At 37.4% G+C, this 19,418-nt stretch overlaps 1 protein-coding gene across 1 annotated transcript in view; it reads right to left on the bottom strand.

Moving 5' to 3' along the window:
- Positions 1 to 19,418, bottom strand: part of IRAK3 (interleukin 1 receptor associated kinase 3) — a 47,729-nt gene that overhangs the window by 12,783 nt on the left and 15,528 nt on the right. Inside the window, exons 3-8 of the mRNA XM_054580059.1 lie at positions 16,119 to 16,183; positions 15,429 to 15,483; positions 14,066 to 14,217; positions 9,767 to 9,831; positions 5,100 to 5,214; positions 3,988 to 4,106 (exon numbers count right to left, since the gene is read on the bottom strand). Coding sequence (XP_054436034.1) covers positions 3,988 to 4,106; positions 5,100 to 5,214; positions 9,767 to 9,831; positions 14,066 to 14,217; positions 15,429 to 15,483; positions 16,119 to 16,183 — 571 coding nt within the window. The remainder of the gene's footprint in view (positions 1 to 3,987; positions 4,107 to 5,099; positions 5,215 to 9,766; positions 9,832 to 14,065; positions 14,218 to 15,428; positions 15,484 to 16,118; positions 16,184 to 19,418) is intronic.

Genomic DNA, 19,418 nt, shown 5'->3' with positions numbered 1-19,418 from the left:
CAGTGGCTGTGAAAGAGACTGATGTGCCCTGGAGCAGAGAGGAACACACTGATGAGCACTTGCGATTCTCAATAAATGCCCACAACCCCAGAACTCCATACCATTACACATGCCTGAGTGGGCATAGTCTATAGATGAGTCTTTGAACCCTTTGCAAAACCCAGAAAGGCAACAATTGGCAGCCCCTTCACCGACTAGAAAAATAAAATCCATTGCTAGCTGCATTTCTAGTTTAAACCCTGCCTTTTCCACGAAATTCTCCGTCCCTGATCAGATGTCTTTCAGTACTCAGTATCCCTATCACCCATTAGGCACTCATCTAGCAGTGTAAGGTAGAAGAGTTTTTTGTTCAGCACATCCAAACAAGAACCTGGAATATTGGCCTGGAATAAACGGCCTCCTTTAAAATTGTGGTATCACCTATGAGATTCCAGAACCTTCCTGTTGCCACCTATACCCCAGAGAAGCCTCGGAGTCCCTTGAGAGAGAGCCTTGCTTATCAGGTCTAGGTCTTCAGCCTAGTTAGCATTCAAGCCTCTATCCAACCCCTGACTACATTCCTTACTCCTCTCTCAAGTTTTATCTTTCCTTATTCCAACCTTATCCTTTCTGCTCCAATCAATTAATATATCTTGCTTTCATTATATGCTTGGCAATTCTTCACTCTGTTCCCTTGAACGTATTACTACTTCTACCAGGAATATTCTCTTCCCTTCTTTCAACTAATCTGCTGCCATGAACTATCTCCTCAAAGACGTGTCTTGGAAATATCTCATTAGAAGAAAATCCTTCTCAGACCAACCATGCATTGGGTATAATTAGCGCTGCTCTGTATATATTGTGTTTGTGTTATCTCTCTGATCACCAGGTTGAAACTTCAAGGTTCACTCATGTTCATAAGACTATGATCATTGTTTTCCCCCACTGTGGTCTAATACAATGGTCGTTATACAACAGATCCTTCATAAATATTTGTAAACTACAATAAATGTAGGCCCTGGCTGGGTAGCTCAGTTGGTTAGAGCATTGTCCTGATATGCCAAGGTTAAGGGTTTGATCTCTGGTCAAAGCACATATAAGAAACAACCAGTGAATGCCTAAATACCAGAAGTGGAACAACAAATTAATGTCTCTCTTTCTCTCTAAAATAAATTAATATAATTAAAAATAAAATGAAGGTAATTTTTTAAAACATTCAATATGTTAGTTAACACAGAAGTGATTTTTCCTAAAATAGAACTTAGTTTGTGGGTCCACTTTTCAAACACAGTAAATTGATGATGGAAGTAAAGTGCTATGGACGGAATGTTTGGTCTCCCCCAAATTCATATGTAGAAATCATGTGAATTAGAAGGTAAGCCTTTGGGAGGTGATTAGGTTGTGAGAGTAGAGCCCTCCTGAAAGGGATTAGTGCCTTATAAAGAGGCCGCGGAGAGATCCCTTGCCCCTTCAGCCATGTGAAGACACCGGGAAAAGATGGCTGTCTGGCAACAGAAAGTGGGACCTCGCAGACAAAGAACAGGTCGGCATCATGATCTTGGACCTTTCGCCTTCAGAATTGTGAGAAATAAATGTGTGTTGTTTGTTAGCCATCCACTTACAGTATTTTGGTTATAGAATCCTGAATGAATTAAGACAGTACGTAAAAAAGGCTGATTAGCTATCAGTTCTCATAGCCTCTTCCACTGCTGTTCCTATCACTTCTTGACCAATTATAACAGGTGCTAGGATTTGATGAGTGTGTACTCTTTGCCAAGCGCCATACATACTTTGTCATTTTACCCGGAGATAGATGCTATTATTCTTTTATGAGCATTTTGCAGAGGAAAAAAAACTGAGGCTTAGGTAAACTAAGCAATTTGCTCAGAATCACATTTTAAGCAGACAGAGAGTAAACTAACTGAACTAACAGGAAAGGATGAAGAGGTGGGAAGGAAAGTATATGAAAAAGATGAATCACTTGGTCACATTTTGCAGAGCGGCATCCAGCCAAATCTTCCTGCATAACTGTGGTGGCTGCAGTGGTGTGGCCCAGGGCCCTCCTTCAGGACCCAGGGAGGCACTTGCTCCCCAACCAGGGGTGGGGGCTGCTGATGGCTCACAGCTAAGCCCCAGCCTGGGACCTGTCTTTGGAAGGAAGGAGCTGCTTTGGTCAAGTGATGGCCCCTCTCAGAGCCAGTCAGACAAAGGGGAACTAAAATCTGAGCGCCTTGCCTCACTTTAGGATATTTTTCAAGGGCCACCCCAACTTCAGTAGTCCCCACCATGGCATCGGCCAAGGCCTCTATGACAATATCCCAGCCCAGCTTCTCCCGCAGCCCAATTCTGCCTTCCGTCTTTCCTCCTTGACACTTGTTGTTCCGGAGAGCAGGCCTTTAAAAATCCACTGCAGGCAAATTTCTGCCTCTGAGCTTAATTCCTGGGAACCTGACTGAAGACACCAAACATTAGTGGCAAAGCAGAAATCGGGGTCCACGGCCTGTGCTCTAACCTAAACCAGGAGTGAGATGCCGGAGGGGCACATCCAAGCCTCCTCACCTAGCGTTAGCGGTGGGAAAGCTTGTGACTCAGGAGGGGCCTGGTTGTGTCGCCTCCCACCCCGAAGTTCGCTTTGCTCCAGTGGGTGGCCTTCCCTGACCCCTTCTCTCATCACACACCAAAATCTTGACACTGTCTCTCTTCTTACCAAACTGTGCTTTCAGGAGAGAATTTGTTCAACTTAGCCACACAAAAGGAAAATTAATTAAATTCAGTACTACTGCTTGGGATTGAAAATAAGCTCATAGCCATTTTAAGTTTAAACCAAGGAAAGAATATGTACAGCAAAATTCTAGATATTTATTTATTTATTTATTTACTCAGTTGAAACATATTTGAGCACCCGCTGGGCAGAGCTGGTAGAGAGCTGGGTGGGAAGAGAACTGTTTTAGGTTTGGGTGGCCACCAACCACCAGCCCTTTGGAACAACCCCAATGGCTGACGCCACCAACCTCTGAGACTTCCACTGTCTGCTTATGTCTCAGGTGCCATGAGGGTGCACCGACTTTATGCTGATTTATGGGGTCACTAGCAGTTGATGAATTACCACATTGTAACAGGAGCAGACATCTCTGGGTCGTTACCCCCAGTCCTCCAGGACTAAATGAAAATCTAGTCTTTTCATATGGAGTTCATTTCACTAGCAAAACAAAGAAGTGAGCAAACGGTCTCTTTTTGCCAACTCAAAAGCAGGCTAAAAGCTTTTTTCAAGATAAGACAAAATAGTTCAGAAGAGGAAGCAGCCTTTTAAATTGAGCCTTCCCTGCTGTCCAGCAGTGGCGTATTTAGCTATTTTTGGATAAGTTTAAGAAGGGTACATAGGTAAAATTCACCGGAGAGGTTTTGCTCAGGCTATCTACTCTCTGAATGATTCCTATGTCCACCAAAGAAGAAGAAAGATGGAAGGTATTGCTTCTAATTTTCTCATGTCTCAAAAATGAAGACAGGAGTTGCTGCTCAGCTTGTCACATGAGAATATATACAGCTACAAGGCAGCAGGATCAGCGGAATCAGCAAGACACTGGAGACTCAAGAACAAAGAATTTTAGTTGTCATATACTACTGTTATCTTGCTAGGAACCCCCATATAAGTAAGTCACTTAACCTTTCCTTTAACAAAATTTTTTTTAAGTGAGATTAATACAGGTTCGGTTCACAGTTTGCTCTTCCGTAGAATTAACAGAATACACAAAATTGTCTGTCTTACATTATTCATTAATAATTCCCAAAGATAACATAAACTCTCTCTTTGGCAGCATATATGTATCTTTTTAAATTTGGTAGATATATTTTCATTAATAAAAAGGTAAGAGTTTAAATACTTAGATGAGCATTTTTAATATACACATAAATGCCAGGAACTATAGACAGAAAATAGCATGAAGCCTGATTCACCTGCAATGACGATAGGGGCTTTCAGGTGTAACCCAAAGCTCTAGGATAACTTACCTTGATATACTGCCACAGATGACCGAGCACGGGTTGGTGTTGTGCAGGTACTGAACGGCTTTGGCTGTTCCTATTAATATACTAATTCGACTGTCCCAAGAGAGTGGGGCTGTGTTACCCTAAAAAGACAACAGTAGTTGGTTAGTTGCACTTTCTGAGTAAAAACCATAGTGTATTAATTACACAGAAGTATGCCAGAATAGAAGCTGATGGTTGAGGTGAGGTATGGCGGGTTTACCATCATGTATTTTTAATTCAAGATAGGCTTTCCTCTACTCCCAAGGATGGTTCTAGGCCTTTGTAACTGATGAAAATACCTACCAATGTTAATATTAGCTTAATCAAAGTATGGGTAATAAGGTAATTGTGTTTGAAAGTTCATTAAATAAATTATTTGTGGCAGAATAGTGTGGGTAGTTGAGAATAATCTGGTTTTATTCTCATCTTAACCTATTTGAATCAATTTTTAAACTTACATTTCATGCCCTGCCTGGTGTATCTCAGTGGATTGAGTGCCAGCCTGTGAAACAAAGGGTGCTGGTTCAATTCCCAGTCAGGGCACATGCCTGGGTTGCAGGCCAGGTCCCCAGTAGATGGTGCGCAAGAGACAACCACACATTGATATTTCTCTCCTTCTCTTTCTCACTCTGTACCCCCTCTCAAAAAATAAATAAAATCTTAAAAAAATAAACTTATATTTCAAAAACATCTCATAAAAAATCATGACATTTGTTCAGCCTCCTTCTCTTTAAGGAGTCTATCACTTTTATGTCTATTCTTTGTATTGAAGGGTAACTTGGTAAAGTTGCACAAATAAAGATTATCTGAGAAATGAGAGTAGTTGATGTATGCTTATTTGAGATATAGAATCAATAAGGAGTAAGGACCCAGTAAATCCTTTGGCCACCATACTGCACTCAGGTATTCATTCAGCCTTCTAATGGTAAGAAATTAATTCATGAAGAAGTCCTCTGCCTCCGTGGAAAACCCATTGTGGGCTGTCCCCTCACCTGAACATACACACTGACCTCCCAGCTCTTACTGATGGTTTCAGCAGCTCCCAGGGGCTTCAGGGAATCAAAGTAGAAAGCAGAGTAATTGAAATGACTTACTACACACTGTAATCTGTCAAAAAGTGATCCGTTTCTCATATATGGATAAACCAGGCAGAACTTCTCACTCTCTGTAAAATATGCAGCCAACTCTAGTATGTTTGGATGATGATATCTTGAAACAAAAGATATTTAAATCCATCAAATTGCTTATTCAAATAGGAAATAAACAACACTAAGGTTTGGGAAAGGAGAATAGGTCTAAAGCAGAATATAAATTTGGCCAAGGGAGAAGTAATTTCATTGGAAGCATGAAACAGAATTGCTTTCCACATAACTCAAAAGTAGTAGTGTTCTAACAAATACTAGCCACTCTTTGATTGATTGTGACCATGCAAATACAAATAAAATACCCAAATATACGAGATAAAATTTAAGAAAGTGAAGAGTTCTTAAGATTTGTGGCGTTTGTAACTTTATAACAAATAGATAACAATATTCAAAGTTAACTTATTTTTATCAGCATAAAACCCAATATAACTTATTTATGAAATAAATAAAGATAAATGCAACGGAAATTATCCATTTCATTGCTTTAGGTAGATACGTGTAAGTCACCATAAGTCATGTTTATTGAGAGCTAATATGCAGGTACTGTACTAGGCATCAGTCACACAGGTAAAAGAGATACCCAATGTCTTCACAAAGCTTGTATTGTTTTCTAAAATCCATGTGATTAGTAAAGTCAGATGATGAAAAACATATCATTGATTTTTAAATCATAGAATTTTATGTCAGTGTAAGATACATATTTCAGGCTCCTTTCCTTAAAAGCTCTATTTTTTTATTGCATGTGTCATCACTGTGAAAACCAATGGAACCCAGGTAACAACGATGAAATATAAAACATGCAAAATTTACATATACTGTGAATTTGGTTCAATTCTTTGATTATTTATGAATACCTATTATGTTGTAAGTATGCTTGGGGATATTCAAATAAATAAAGTTATTTTTTAAAAAATGTGGTTCTATTTATAAGAGTATTATTTGTTTCTTCAATAGCAAAACTTTGCTATAAATCACACACATATATAGATATCTACCTATATCTATCTATCTATCCAATCTCCCTTCTGAGTCCTTTTATTCCTCCTTCCTCAAGAGAGTGTGTATATGTGCATGCATGCAAACATATACACATTCACAAACACACAGAAAGACCTTTATTGTTAGATGTGTGAAAATCTGTGACACATGATTGCTGCACCTATTATGATTCAGACCATATCTATAAAATGGAAAGCAATGGACTGAAAAGAAACTGAGTTGGTATATTTGGTTGCTTAAATAGCTGATCTATGCTACTAGCTAGTTGATTCTCCTGCAATTAAAAATAACTTAATGAAGTAGAAATCTTTTGGAAAGCAGTAGACAGAAGATCTTGTATAGGCATAGACATGGCCCTGCTCTCTTGCTCACAGAGTAGAAATGACCATTTGCTTATTTTTAAATATTACTGATCAACCAGAAAAACGGTTACTTTAGAAGTTATCAAGGTATGGAATATGGAAATGTCATAGGAAATGATTGCTGCTTTTAATTCTGTAGACTCACCTCACCCATCCTCTCACTATAAAGTTTTAAGTTGGTGGGATTTTAGATTATATAGATCTGAAGATCAGCAGATCAGATAACTTTGGAAATCAATTCAATAAATATTTTTGAGTGCCCACTACAGATTAAACATGATGCAAGCTACCATGATGTGGTAGAGCAGACAGACTTAAACAACAGACACACCTGGGTTTGAATCTCTGGTTTTCTTTTTATCAGCTGTGTAAACCTGAACATGTTAGTTAGCTTCTATGATTTGAATTGCCTCCCCCATCCATATGTTGAAACCATAACCCCCAATGCAATGATGTTTCATGATGCAGCCTTTGGGAGGTAATTAGGGTTAGATGAGGTCATGAAGGTGGAGTCCTCATGATAGAATTAGTGCTCTTATGAGAAGAAACACCAGAGAGTTTGCTCCCTCTCTTTACCATGTGAGGACAAAACAAGAAGGCAGTCATCTGCAAGCCAGGAAGAGAGTCCTCAGAGGAATCAAATCTGCCTTGATCTTGGACATCTCAGATTCCAGAACTGTGAGAAATAAATTTCTTTTGTTTAAGCCAGCCAGTCTATGGAAGTAGGAAAAAACACCTACTTCCTGAGATTCTTATGAAAATTAAATTAAAGATTAAACATTTAATCAAATCCAAGATCCTCAAAAATTATTAGGTCCTTTCCCTTTTCTTGAAGAAAAAGGAAAAAAAAGAATCAGAAGCCACATTTTAAGAAGTCTACAATTCTATTCAAGGCACAAGGATTAAGCAGTTCCCTTGATATTAAAAAAATAAAAAACAAAAAACTCATTCTTAGGTCCTAGCTTAGATATTACTTTTCCCAAGAAGCCTACTCTGCGGCCTACCCCACTACCCCTACCCAAGGTACCATTCCCTATTTCTTCAGTGCTCTGTACTTCCTCATCTTATCACTTACTTTACTGAAATTGCCTATTTACTTATGTACTTCTCTCCTAATCCCACTCCAAACATCTCAGATACTATGTTCTGAAAGAAGAAAGCTGCATCTGACTTATTCCTAAGTAAATCTCTAAGACCAGGAAGGTTTGAAAATGATTTAGGAAATAAGTTGGATCTCATAAAAAAAAAAAAGACAGAATCCATCTCTGTTTCCTCTTCTGTAAAATACAGATAATAGCAGTACCTACCTCATAGGTAAGTTGATTACCACCTAGGTAATCCTATGACTACCACATAGGATTAAAGAATTAATACAAATAAAGTTCTTGGTGAATAAATATTAGCAATATAAATAATAATGATGGCACATGAGAAATATTCAACATCACAGAGTTGTTCATTCTCTCTAAATTAATATATAAATACCTTACCAGAATAAATCCAAATGAATCAAATATATGAATGTAAAAAATGAAGTCATAAAAGTACTTGGAAAAAATGGCAATATTATTTTATAACCTATCAGAGGGGGAGGCCTTTAATATAAAACCCTAAGTCCATAAGAAGAAAATATAGTTGAAAAATATTAAATTAAACTACATGAAAACCATTTCTACATGACAAAAACTAGAATAAGCAATGACAAATGACAATCTGGTAAGAAAAAAAAACCTGCTTGTATCTCATAACACAAAACAGGACTAAATTTCTCTCTATATAAAATGCTCTTATAAACCATTAAGAAAAGTACACAATGGTCCAATAAAAAGTGGGGCAAAAGATGTTATATTTCATATCTCTTAATATGTAAAAAAGACTCATTCATAATAGAAAAAGAAAGTTAAACTACACTGAGAAACCATTTCCACTTTGCACACTGGCAAAAATTAAAAGTTAAGAATAAACACTATGTTGGCAAGAATCTGGAGAACCGGGTGCTTTTACATATATATGACTAGTATAAATTCATATAACTTCTGCTGAAGGACAATTTGGTAGTATGCCATACTTATCACGATTTGACCCTATAATTTTATTTATGTAAATTTATTTTAGATATATTCGAACAGGTATGAAATAATATATGTAAAGGCTTTCTCACTGCAGCATTATTTTTTAATACAAAAAGGTTATAAAATAAAAACCTATCAGAAGAATATTTAATTAAATTACAGTACAGCACACAATGGAATACTAAAATAAGCAAAATGAATAAAATATGCTGCCTCTTGTGTGAGAAGAGGAAAATTAGAAAACAAATACATATATGCTTACACATAAACTATCTTTGGAAAGGTGTATAAGAAACTAATAACTCGACTGCTTTTGGGAAAATCACCTGGGTGGTTGGATGAGAACAGTGGAAGAAATTATTTTCTTGGTTTACCCTTTTGCACTTCTAGAATTTTGAAACAGTTCAACTTATTTATAAGCAAATAAATAAAGCTTAAATATAAAAAACTTTATTGCAATTTTTGTTTCAGTTTTTCATTGACTAAATGATAGATATTAAGTTTTTATAACTAGCCTTTAACGTTTTGATTTCTGGTCCTGGGTGTAAAAGCAGAAGGATTTATATCCCTCCCCCAGCCACATATCAGTTTAGAAAACATTGGAAAAGAACATTTCTATTTGTAAAGGGTGATGAGTGAACTCTATAGGGTTAGGGGCCTTCGATGAGGCAGGCTGCACAGCTGCATATATGAACATTTATAAAAATGAAGTTATTTTAGTTTGTCCCCAAGGATTCTGAGGCTCATGAACAAATTCCCTGAAAATAATATCCATATCAAAAGCACTTGATTTCTTTGTCTAGAACTCTTTTCCTGAAGATGGTTATATTGATAAAACATTTTCTTGACTGGAATGTCTCTAAGGAAGGGGGAAATGGTAAAATACATACAATTCTAATGTTCTAAGAATTATTTTACACTCTGCCATGTTAGTCACACATGATTTAACCTACTTCTCCGTGACAGTTTCTTGTTAAAATATGTTCAAGTGAATTATGTAAATGGCCTATTTTTAAAGGTATTCCAAGAAATAGACTAAAACAGATGTCAGATATTTACCCTACATTCTAATATCACATTTATTAAATGCCTACCATGCCAAGCTGTGTGCTGTAGAATCAAAAGTGAACAAAAAGATGAAAACCAGGCAAAAAGGAAGAAATTCCAGGCAAAATATACTCACAGTAGTAGAACTTCAAGCTCAGATAAAAACTTCTTCCATTGCTTCTTACATTGCATTAGTTTCTCCTAAATACCATTCAGAAAAACAAGGGGAAAAAAATCAAGGAAATGATCTCTCTCTCTCTCTGTGTGTGATTCTTAGCCTAGGTCCTATAATCTTCCTGAAATTAGATGAACTTTTTGGTATAAATGAAAATGCACATTTTTCTGGGAAGAGGACCCTTAGATTTAATCAGATTTTCAAACATCTATTAACTCCAAACAGATTAAGAACAAAGCTATTAAAAGTTTTTCATGCAATGTAGCATGTTGCCATATTTTATATTCAAACCCTCACCTTTTTCATAAATTTAAAAATATTACACGTATTCAAAGAAAATCCCATGACATTTAGAAATTCCCCACTTAATCTCATAAACAATCCATTTTGAGATTGCTGTATTCTGCTTTGAAGTGATTTCACTAATTTGGCACTTGTGACTTGGGTCATTGGAATATGTTGGTTCAAGTTTATTTCTGTATTAATTTTGAAAAGATGGACTTACTAAGCAAATGAAAAGTATAATTCTTTACTTCAAAGATGCTTCAGAAGCTATCCCTGTGCCTGATAAACATTTACTGAATAAATTAATGAGTTCAATAATATAACCTACTCTGTGCCTGGACTGTTGCCAATGGTTTCATACACCTCATGCCATGGCATGCCTCCGTACCTCAGGCTCCTAACATCTACCATAAAAGAGTTAAATTAACTGTGTTCCTAGGTCCCATCAGCTGGAAGTTTCTACCATTTGCAAATTGCTAGACAGGGCAGAGATTTCAGAGATCTCTGTCCTCAGGAATAAAAGGTGAGAAATCAAACAAGAATTCTGGAAGCTATTTTCCAAGTTAATTCAGGAAGTCAGAAACAATAAACTAGGCTGACAAATCATTTTCAAAGACATCTTTATGAGAATTTATATTTAAAAAAGAACATTGTTATGCGATCTAAGTGCATCAGATCTCAGGCCCATTTTATAAAGTATATTTTATTGATTATGCTATTACAGTTGTCCAATTTTTTTCTCCCCTTTATCCCCCTCCGCCCTGTACCATCTTCCTTCCAGCATCCGCACCCCTTAGTTCACGTCCACGGGTTGTAAATATGAGTTCTTTGGCGTCTCCATTTCCTATACTGTTCTTAACCTCTTCCTGTCTATTTTGTACCGACCAATTATGTTTCTTATTCCCTGTACCTTTCCCCCCATTCTCCTCCCTCTCCCTCCCTGCTGATATTCCTCCATGTGATCTCCATTACAGGAGCATTTCTATCACCACTATCTGTGACATTTTGTCACTTAACCTCAGGGTTATAATTTTATTAATCTGAAAAATGAAGGGGTTAGTTTTTGTCTCCAGGCTAACCCCAGGATTCTTGCTGTTCAAAGAGTAGTCTGTGCACAAGGAACATCAACTTCACCCAGAGCTGGCAAGAAATGGTGAATTTCAGATCCCTGCCCAGATGTGCTGAATCCAAATGGTAAGCTCTTCAGGCTTTGGATGCACCTAACACACCTAGTACATTTCCCTGCTCCAGTCCCTCTACAAAAGGTTATTAAAGTTAATGTCCAATTTTACAAAACCACATTCCTTTAAAAAAATGCTCTGTGGCTCAAGCTTCATTAAACTATCTCATCTTTTTGATAATATGTGTGTGGGTGTGTTTGTAAGAGTGTGTGTAGGACTTTGTACAGTCTCTAGTTCTTGGTACCTCTGTTATCCCTGTCTGTTTACTCCTAGTGATTAGCAACTAAATTCATTAAAAAGTCATATTTGTCATTGATTTCATTGTTCAACAAACATTTATTGAGCAAGTACTATGGATCAGGCCCTGTAAAGAGGCACTGGATACAAAGATAAATTAGAACACTTTAAAGAAAACCATCTAGTCTATTGGGAGAGAAGGATGAAGAAATCAATACTATAATACAATGCTATAGTACTGTGACTACACACAGGAGGATCAGCAAAACCATACTGGAGGGATCAGAGGCAACTGAAGAAATACTCATTGTCTCTGGCATAGGAAAGGAAGGAGGTCTAGGTTATTAAAAGCCAGAGTCCTGGAAAGAAAACTCCCAAAATGGAGTGTGAGTTGGTGGTAGCAGAGGGAAGAGGAAGGTAGATGGACAGAGCTTTTGGGGAAGTGGCTCTGGGGCACAACCGTAAGAGAATATACAAATGGGGCTGGAGACACAATGGCCTCAAGAAACAGGCTTTGGTTAGGCCACCTCTAGAATAACCACATTCTCTTCGTTAAGTGGTTTTACCAGCAGATAGCTTCATTTCTTTATTAGATGAATCAACTTATCAGGAATTTTGAGATGTCTATTTAGAATTAGTGGGCAAAATGTAATTTAAAGGAATGGAGAAATCAGGCTAATAATTTTTTTTTAAGTCTCTGTACTCTCAGCTGCAAAGTAGGATGTCCTCCTTCCTTCTCCCTTCTTTCCCCAGCCCTATATAACAGATCACTATTGTTGGTCCACTTCGCCTCATCTCTCAGACCTATCTTGTCCTCGCCATCCCCATTACTCCTGCCCTGCCTTCCAGCAGGGGCTCTCAACACTGGCCGCCTGTGAACCACCTGGAAGCTCTTTAGAAATACTGATGTCTGCCACCACTGCCACTTCCTGACCTAACCAGACACTAAGGGGCTCATTTTTTAAAAGCTCCCGAGGTGATTCTAATACTAGGGTTGAGAATGTTGGTTTAAGCCCTATCCATTTCTTAATTTACTTATCTGAAATATCCTTCTACCAAATCTTTTCACCTCCAGTCTAAGTTCTTGCCACCTTTACTCCAATGCTCCTGCCCACTTCCAGCCCATCCTCTAACCTGTAATTGAAGTTATATTTTAAAAACACAAATCCAATCTTTTCACTCTCCCTCTTAAAAATCATCCATGAATTTAGCCCGAGCTGGTGTGGCTCAGTGGATTGAGTGCCCCGCTGTGAACCAAAGGGTCACTGGTTGGATTCCCAATCAGGGCACATGCCTGGGTTGTGGGCCAGGTCCTCAGAAGGGGGCGCATGCGAGACAACCACACATTGATGTTTCTCTCCCTCTTTCTCCCTCCCTTCCTCTCTCTAAAAATAAATAAATAAATACTTCAAAAAAAAGTCATCCACAAACTTAACCTATCTTTCCGGTATTATCTTCTGCCACCACCCTCCCACTCCCACACTAACCTCTATTCCACTGAATGAACTATTATTCACGAGTAAGATGTCTGCTTTCATGTCTGCACCTCCAGCCTTTACACCTGCTATTTATTCCACAGCAAAGGTACTCCCCCTCACTCACTGCTTGCCAAAATTCTACTCATCCTTCAAAATCCAGCTGAAAGGTCACTTCCTTTCATCTACTTTTCCATTTGTTAATTGCAGGAATGTTTATTGAGTGGTTACTCTGTGCCAGGCACTCTTCTGAGTGCTGGATGCACCTCGCCCCCCCGGCTATATTGTATGTGCTCCCATGATCTTTTGGATAAATCTCTGCTAAAGTACTCCTCACACTACAGTTTAATATTTTCTTTAGCCAGCTGTTTCCCCCTGTCAGGCTGTGAGCAACTTGAGATATGCCTTACTCATTTTTGCATGCTCAATACCTAACCCATACAAGGAGTTTAGAAAATCTTTACTGATTGTTGCTTAACAGTGAACAACATGAAGAGCAGTTCTTTTGGGCGTGTGGTGTGTACCTATCTCTCCCAGAGTCCTGAGTTAGATTCCTCCCTACCCTTTCTGCTTTACTGGTTGCAATCAGCTGTCTCCCAATCGCCTGCTGTGATCATTGCCTTGCTGCTCCTGCTTGAATCCTCCCTTTTCCCACACTCCTGAACTGCGATAGGAAACAATTTATAAAGTAGAACAGGATGCCAATCTGCAGCTTAGCCCGTGAGGCTGCCTGGAGGGGATACTTCCCATCCTAAAAAAACAAGCAAACATGAAAACTGGAGCAGCTGGCATAATGTGACCATCTGAAGCAAGTCCTAAAGGTCCTACAAGGCTTTTCAGAAAAGTATTTTCTCATGCAATACATCTGGGGAATGGGAAGGATTTAACTCCCACATTCCTACAAGACAGGCATTCATTTCTCAATCATTTCTCCAGTTACCTGAGGTCATGCATCTTATTTTCATTTATGAAATTTTATTTTCAAATACACATCTCAATCTCGATGAAAAATGACACATTCTAATATGAAATATGAGCAAATAAATAGAATTAATATCCTGTGTTATTAATTCTTTCCATACCTGTTTAAATAACTTAATGGCATAGGTTTGGTTTTGGATCTCCGCTCTGTATACCTCAAAAATCTCCCCTTCTCCGATTAGGAAGTCTTTGTGGAAGTTGTTGGTTCCTTCTATGACGTTTTGAAAGCTGATAGAGGATTTAAGCAACATTCCTTAGGAAGGAAAGTAGAGAGAAGATAAGTAACCTTTTCTTTTTCTAAAGAGTCAGTGCCACCATTATGAAGAACCAGGATTTCCGTATAGAAACACACCAGAGGCCAGTGGAGAGTTGGACGGGTGAGGCCCCCGGAACCAAACTGAAGAGCACCATGTGCTCTCTGCACATTGACTCAGGTCTGGCTCCCACCATTTCACAGAGCAAATGGCCTTTTAGATATTCCCATAATAGCACTGTGATTCTATTACCTTTCCTAAAAGATCAGCCAAAAGGCATAGTTGGGGAAACTTTTCCAAAATTCTGTTTCTTTGTCATTGAAGCTATAAACCTAAAACCAGTTTTTAAAAAAAACACCAAAAACTTATATTAGTGGAACTTTTGATATGTATGACTAAACAATATACTCTAAGGATGACTGATGGAAACATTTTTCATGAGCCAAATCGTCTAAATGCCTAATTTACTTACTCAGAGTAAATTAGGAAGATGTTAAAGCAGAGAGGGGGAGGAAACATTTAAAAGGGAATCAAATACAAATTCAAAGGCAAGGTCTTGGCTAAATCCTCCAGAACCCAATTTTGGCTATATTTCCACATTTAATGTTTGATTTAGACCTTATGGCTAAATCTTAAAAGACCACATTTTTTAAAATCTCTTTTGAATCAAAAAAGCATCAGATCTAGAAGCAAAATTTAGACAAGGGAGCCTTAAATAGCCATTCAAGTTTATCAGAATAATTTCTAGGTAGAATGAAATTATTCTCTCTGCTAATAAAGTAGGAAAGTTGATGTACAAAATAACTGGATTTTCATAGTGACTTTCAGAATGGCTGTACGAACATCACTAAAAATCTCTGCAAATACTATGAAAATTTCTAAAATATATAAAACCCAACATAATTTTTAAATGTTTTCCTATGACACAAAAATAGTAAATTTCACTAACAGAATATAAGAAATCGCTCTGAGACCTGAATTTTGTTCTTCATTCGCTAAGAGATTTTTAATATCACAATAATATACCATCCATCAGAACTGAATGAGTCAAAATTGCAAATATTTTGATATCTATGAAAAGTTTATCCTGAATCTGCATATTAATGAACAGTTAACATATTTATTAGATATTTCTCCCTCTCAGTTGACTTAGTAGAAAGCAGGATTTAAAAAGAAATTGAGGTGATTGGGGTTTTTTGGTTTGTTTTACCTTTTTTATTATCTTCAGGAATAAGAACATTATCCATTTTGACATCGGCTGTTTCCTAAGAGAAGAAATACATGTTAAAGAAATTCAGTTTCATGAGTGCAGATAGAATAGGACCTCAACAGAATCTGAAGTTCCCCCTGGCTCTGCACAGTTGAATAGAGTGAAATCTAATTTAGAGGAAAGCTAGAAGAAAGCAAAATTATTTTATTTTATTCAATAGTATTTATTGCCGTATATATATTGAAGTCTTCCAGGCCAACTGTGAAAACTCAAGTATCAATGTCATAGTCAGCAATAGTCAATTTTAAATGACTTTTATTGCCATAAAAATGATCACTGCTAATTTGCTTTAATAAAAGCAAACAGCTATATGCAAAACACCAATTAAAACAGGAAAATGAAAAGCTGAGTTAAGACAAATGCACAACTCACAGTACCCTTAAGAGTTCTAAGTCTCACCTCTGAAAGATCAGTGAGAGACGATAGCTCTTAACTCTTCAAACGTTTACGAATCTCTAATTTTCTGATTCCTCAAATAAGCAAAGAATAGACAGCGAGAGAACTAAGGCTTTTCTGCTTTTAAATTAGAATCTGCAAGTACAGCATTTTTATGTCTGATAATTTCCTTTCTATGCTCAATTACATATGCAACAGAGTTCAAGGGTCATTATCTGTGCATTCACACTGTACCTTGGAGAACATGTTTGGAAATCCATCTCCCTGATGTCTCTGCTCTAAGGGAGTCAAAGCTGCTCCTGAAAGAGAAATCAGGGGAGATAGATAAAAAAAAATGTTCCTAATAAATTTGGATTTTGTCTTTTCTTAGGCTGTGAAAATAAACACTTTGATAGTAATGTTAATTTCTAAAGCTCAGTTTAATTCCCATTTAGTAGTTACATATTTATGTGTGTGAATAACATTCTAATGATCAAATATTATATATGCATACTTTGGTTCACTTAAAACATGAATACCTACCTTAAATTATTGTTAGACATTATTAAAAATATTATAATATAAAGTAAAAAATTGAAAGGAAAAAGTAACATTGTAATCCTCTTTTGCATATATATTTTAATTTTTTTTTTTTGCAATAATGGGGTTATATCTCCCTGGGTTCATTTATTTTTTTATTCTACTTTGTGCTTTAAGGTATTAGAGGTATGTGTATGTGTGTCCATGTTTGTGTGTGTGTGTATTAGCCACCCACCACCATTCCCCAATTTAATTTTACTTTTTAATTTAATCTTTATTGTATATTTTTTACATTACCTTTTAGTCCCTTATATTTCTTCCCCCAGCAATCACCATGCTGTTGTTCATATTCACGAGACCTTTTTCATATGTTGGGCATCTTTTCATATAACTATTGCCCATTAGTATGTCCTCTTTGGAAAAGTGTCTATTCAGGGCTTTGGCCCATTTTTTAATTGGGTATTTTGTTTTTTTGGTGTTTAGTGGTTTTTTGTAAGTACATTGTAAATTTTGGATATTAACCCCTTATTGGATATATCGGTGACTATGTCCTCCCATCCTGTAGGTTGTCCTTTTATTTTGTTGATGATTTCCTTTGCTGTGCTAAAACTTTTTAGTTTGATGTAGTCCCATTTGTTTATTTTTTCTGTTGTTTCCCTTGCCATAGGAGGTATATCTGATAAAATATTGCTACAAGCAATGTCTGAGATTTTGCTGCTGCCTATGTTTTTTTCTAGGATTTTTATGGTATCAAATCTAACATTTAAGTCTTTGATCCATCTTGAATTTATTCTTGTGTGTGGTGTAAGAAAGTGGTCTAGTTTCATTTTTCTGCATGTATCTGTCTAATTTTCCCAACACCATTTACTGAATAAACTATCTTTAGCCTATTATATATGCTTGCTTCCTCTGTTGAATATTAATGACTATAAAGGTGTGGGTTTTTTCTGGGCTTTCTATTTTGTTCAGTTGATCTAAGTGTCTGTTTTCATGCCAGTACCATGCTATTTTGATTACTATGGCTTATAGTACAGTTTGATATTAGGCAGTATGATTCCTCCAACTTTGTTCTTCTTTATCAAGATTGCTGTGGCTATGCAGGGCCTTTTGTGGTACCATATACATTTCTGAAATATTTGATCTAGTTCTGTGAAATATGTCCTTGTAATCTTAATAGGAATTCCATTGAATCTACAGATTGCTTTGGGTAGTATGGACATTTTAATGATGTTAATTCTTCCTATCCATGAACACAATATGTGCTTCCACTTATTTGTATCTTCTTCAGTTTCTTTCTTCAGTGTCTTATAATTTTCTGAGTCCAGGTCTTTTACATCCTTGGTTAGGTTTATTCCTAGGTACTTTATTCTTTTTGAAGAGTTGTGAATGGGATTGTTTTCTTGATTTCTCTTTCTATTATTTCATTATTGGCATATAAAAATGCAACCAATTTTTGGATATTAATTTTGTATACTGCTACTTTGGTAAGTTCATTTATCAGTTCAAGGAGTTTCTTGGTTGAATCTTTGGGGCTCTAAATGTACAGAATCATGTCATCTGAGAATACAGACAGTTTTACTACTATCTTTCCAATTTGGATGCCTTTTATTTCTTCTTCTCGTCTTATTGTTGTGGCTAGGACTTCCAGTACTATGTTGACTAAGAGAGGTGAAAATGGACATCCCTGTCTTGTTCCTGATCTTAAAAGGAACACTTGTAGTTTCTGCCCATTGGGTATGATTCTGGCAGCAGGTTTGTCATATGGGGCCTTTATTATATTTAGGTATGTTCCCTCTATTCCTACTTTGCTGAGAGCTTTTAAATCATAAATAGGTGCTGGATTTTATCAAATGCTTTTTCTTCATCTATTGACATAATCATGTGGTTTTTATTCTTCATTTTGTTTATGTGATTGATGGGGGTACCCCGTTCCCCACAGAGTCTCCCCGGGTCACCACAGATGGAGGAAAATAAAATAAGTCGCTCCAGCCACTCTTGGTCTGCCATGAAAAGGGGGTAGCAATTCCCTCTAGAGGGGAATGACCCGAGCCCTTCTCTTGAAGTGGCTTTTTTTGAGAACAATATTTGCAGGGGTATAGAGCATGCATGCAAAGCTCATCAATTAATGTCAAAAGGCTATGTTTACAGAAAACAGATAGAAATCATAGGTAACAATTGAAGGAACACAGAGATTTGTGTCAGGTCAGGGTCTGGTAGACAGGGTGGTGCCTATTTGCCCCTGAAACTGGGGAAGCTGATCACATTCTCTGCTGGACCCCAAATATCAGTACTCATTAACTGGACAGCATTCTTAGCAAAGTAAGTTTCATAGGATTTAATGCATTCCTTTTTCAGGCCTAATTGTCCCCAGGAACCGCCCGATTCAGTTTAGGGCTGTACCTGCCTTTTGTATTCTTTCACTGACTTGGTCAGGCATTGAGCAGAGCAGCAAAAAACAAGGAGACTTCTTCCAGATAGAATGAGGACTCCGGCCATGACAAAGCCAAGGGGTGAGGGTCTTTTGCCCATTCTCCGTGTCCCCCAAGACCTTCCCTGATGGCCCCCATGCAACTGTGCCTGTCTTAGGTTGCCCCTGCCATTGAGGGGTCTTACCCATCATTGACTAACCAGCCATCCTCTGGGGCCAAGCAGGGTGATGTGAGGGAGGCAGAGGCTGTGCCTCTGCCAGGGGAACAGGTTTTGTTTCCTCAGTGGCCTATTTTCCCAAGGCCTCCTTGCTCAGCTCCAGCCTTGGGGCCCTCTCACTTGTTGGTGAGGCTACAGTCCCTGAAACCAGGTGGGACAGTTCCCAACATGTGGTGAATCACATTTATTGACTTGTGAATGTTGTACTAACCTTGTATACCTGGAATAAATCCCACTTCTTCATGGTATATGATCTTTTTGATGCATTTCTGTATTTGGTTTGCTAATATTATATTGAAGATTTTAGCATCTATGTTCATCAGGGATATTGGCCTACAATTTTCTTTCTTTGTAGTGTCTTTATCTGGT

Source organism: Pteronotus mesoamericanus, unplaced genomic scaffold (assembly GCF_021234165.1).
Source record: "Pteronotus mesoamericanus isolate MK-2021 breed Mesoamerican mustached bat unplaced genomic scaffold, CSHL_Meso_final contig_56, whole genome shotgun sequence".
NCBI lineage: Eukaryota > Metazoa > Chordata > Mammalia > Chiroptera > Mormoopidae > Pteronotus > Pteronotus mesoamericanus.
This window is presented reverse-complemented; position numbering and strand designations above follow the sequence as displayed.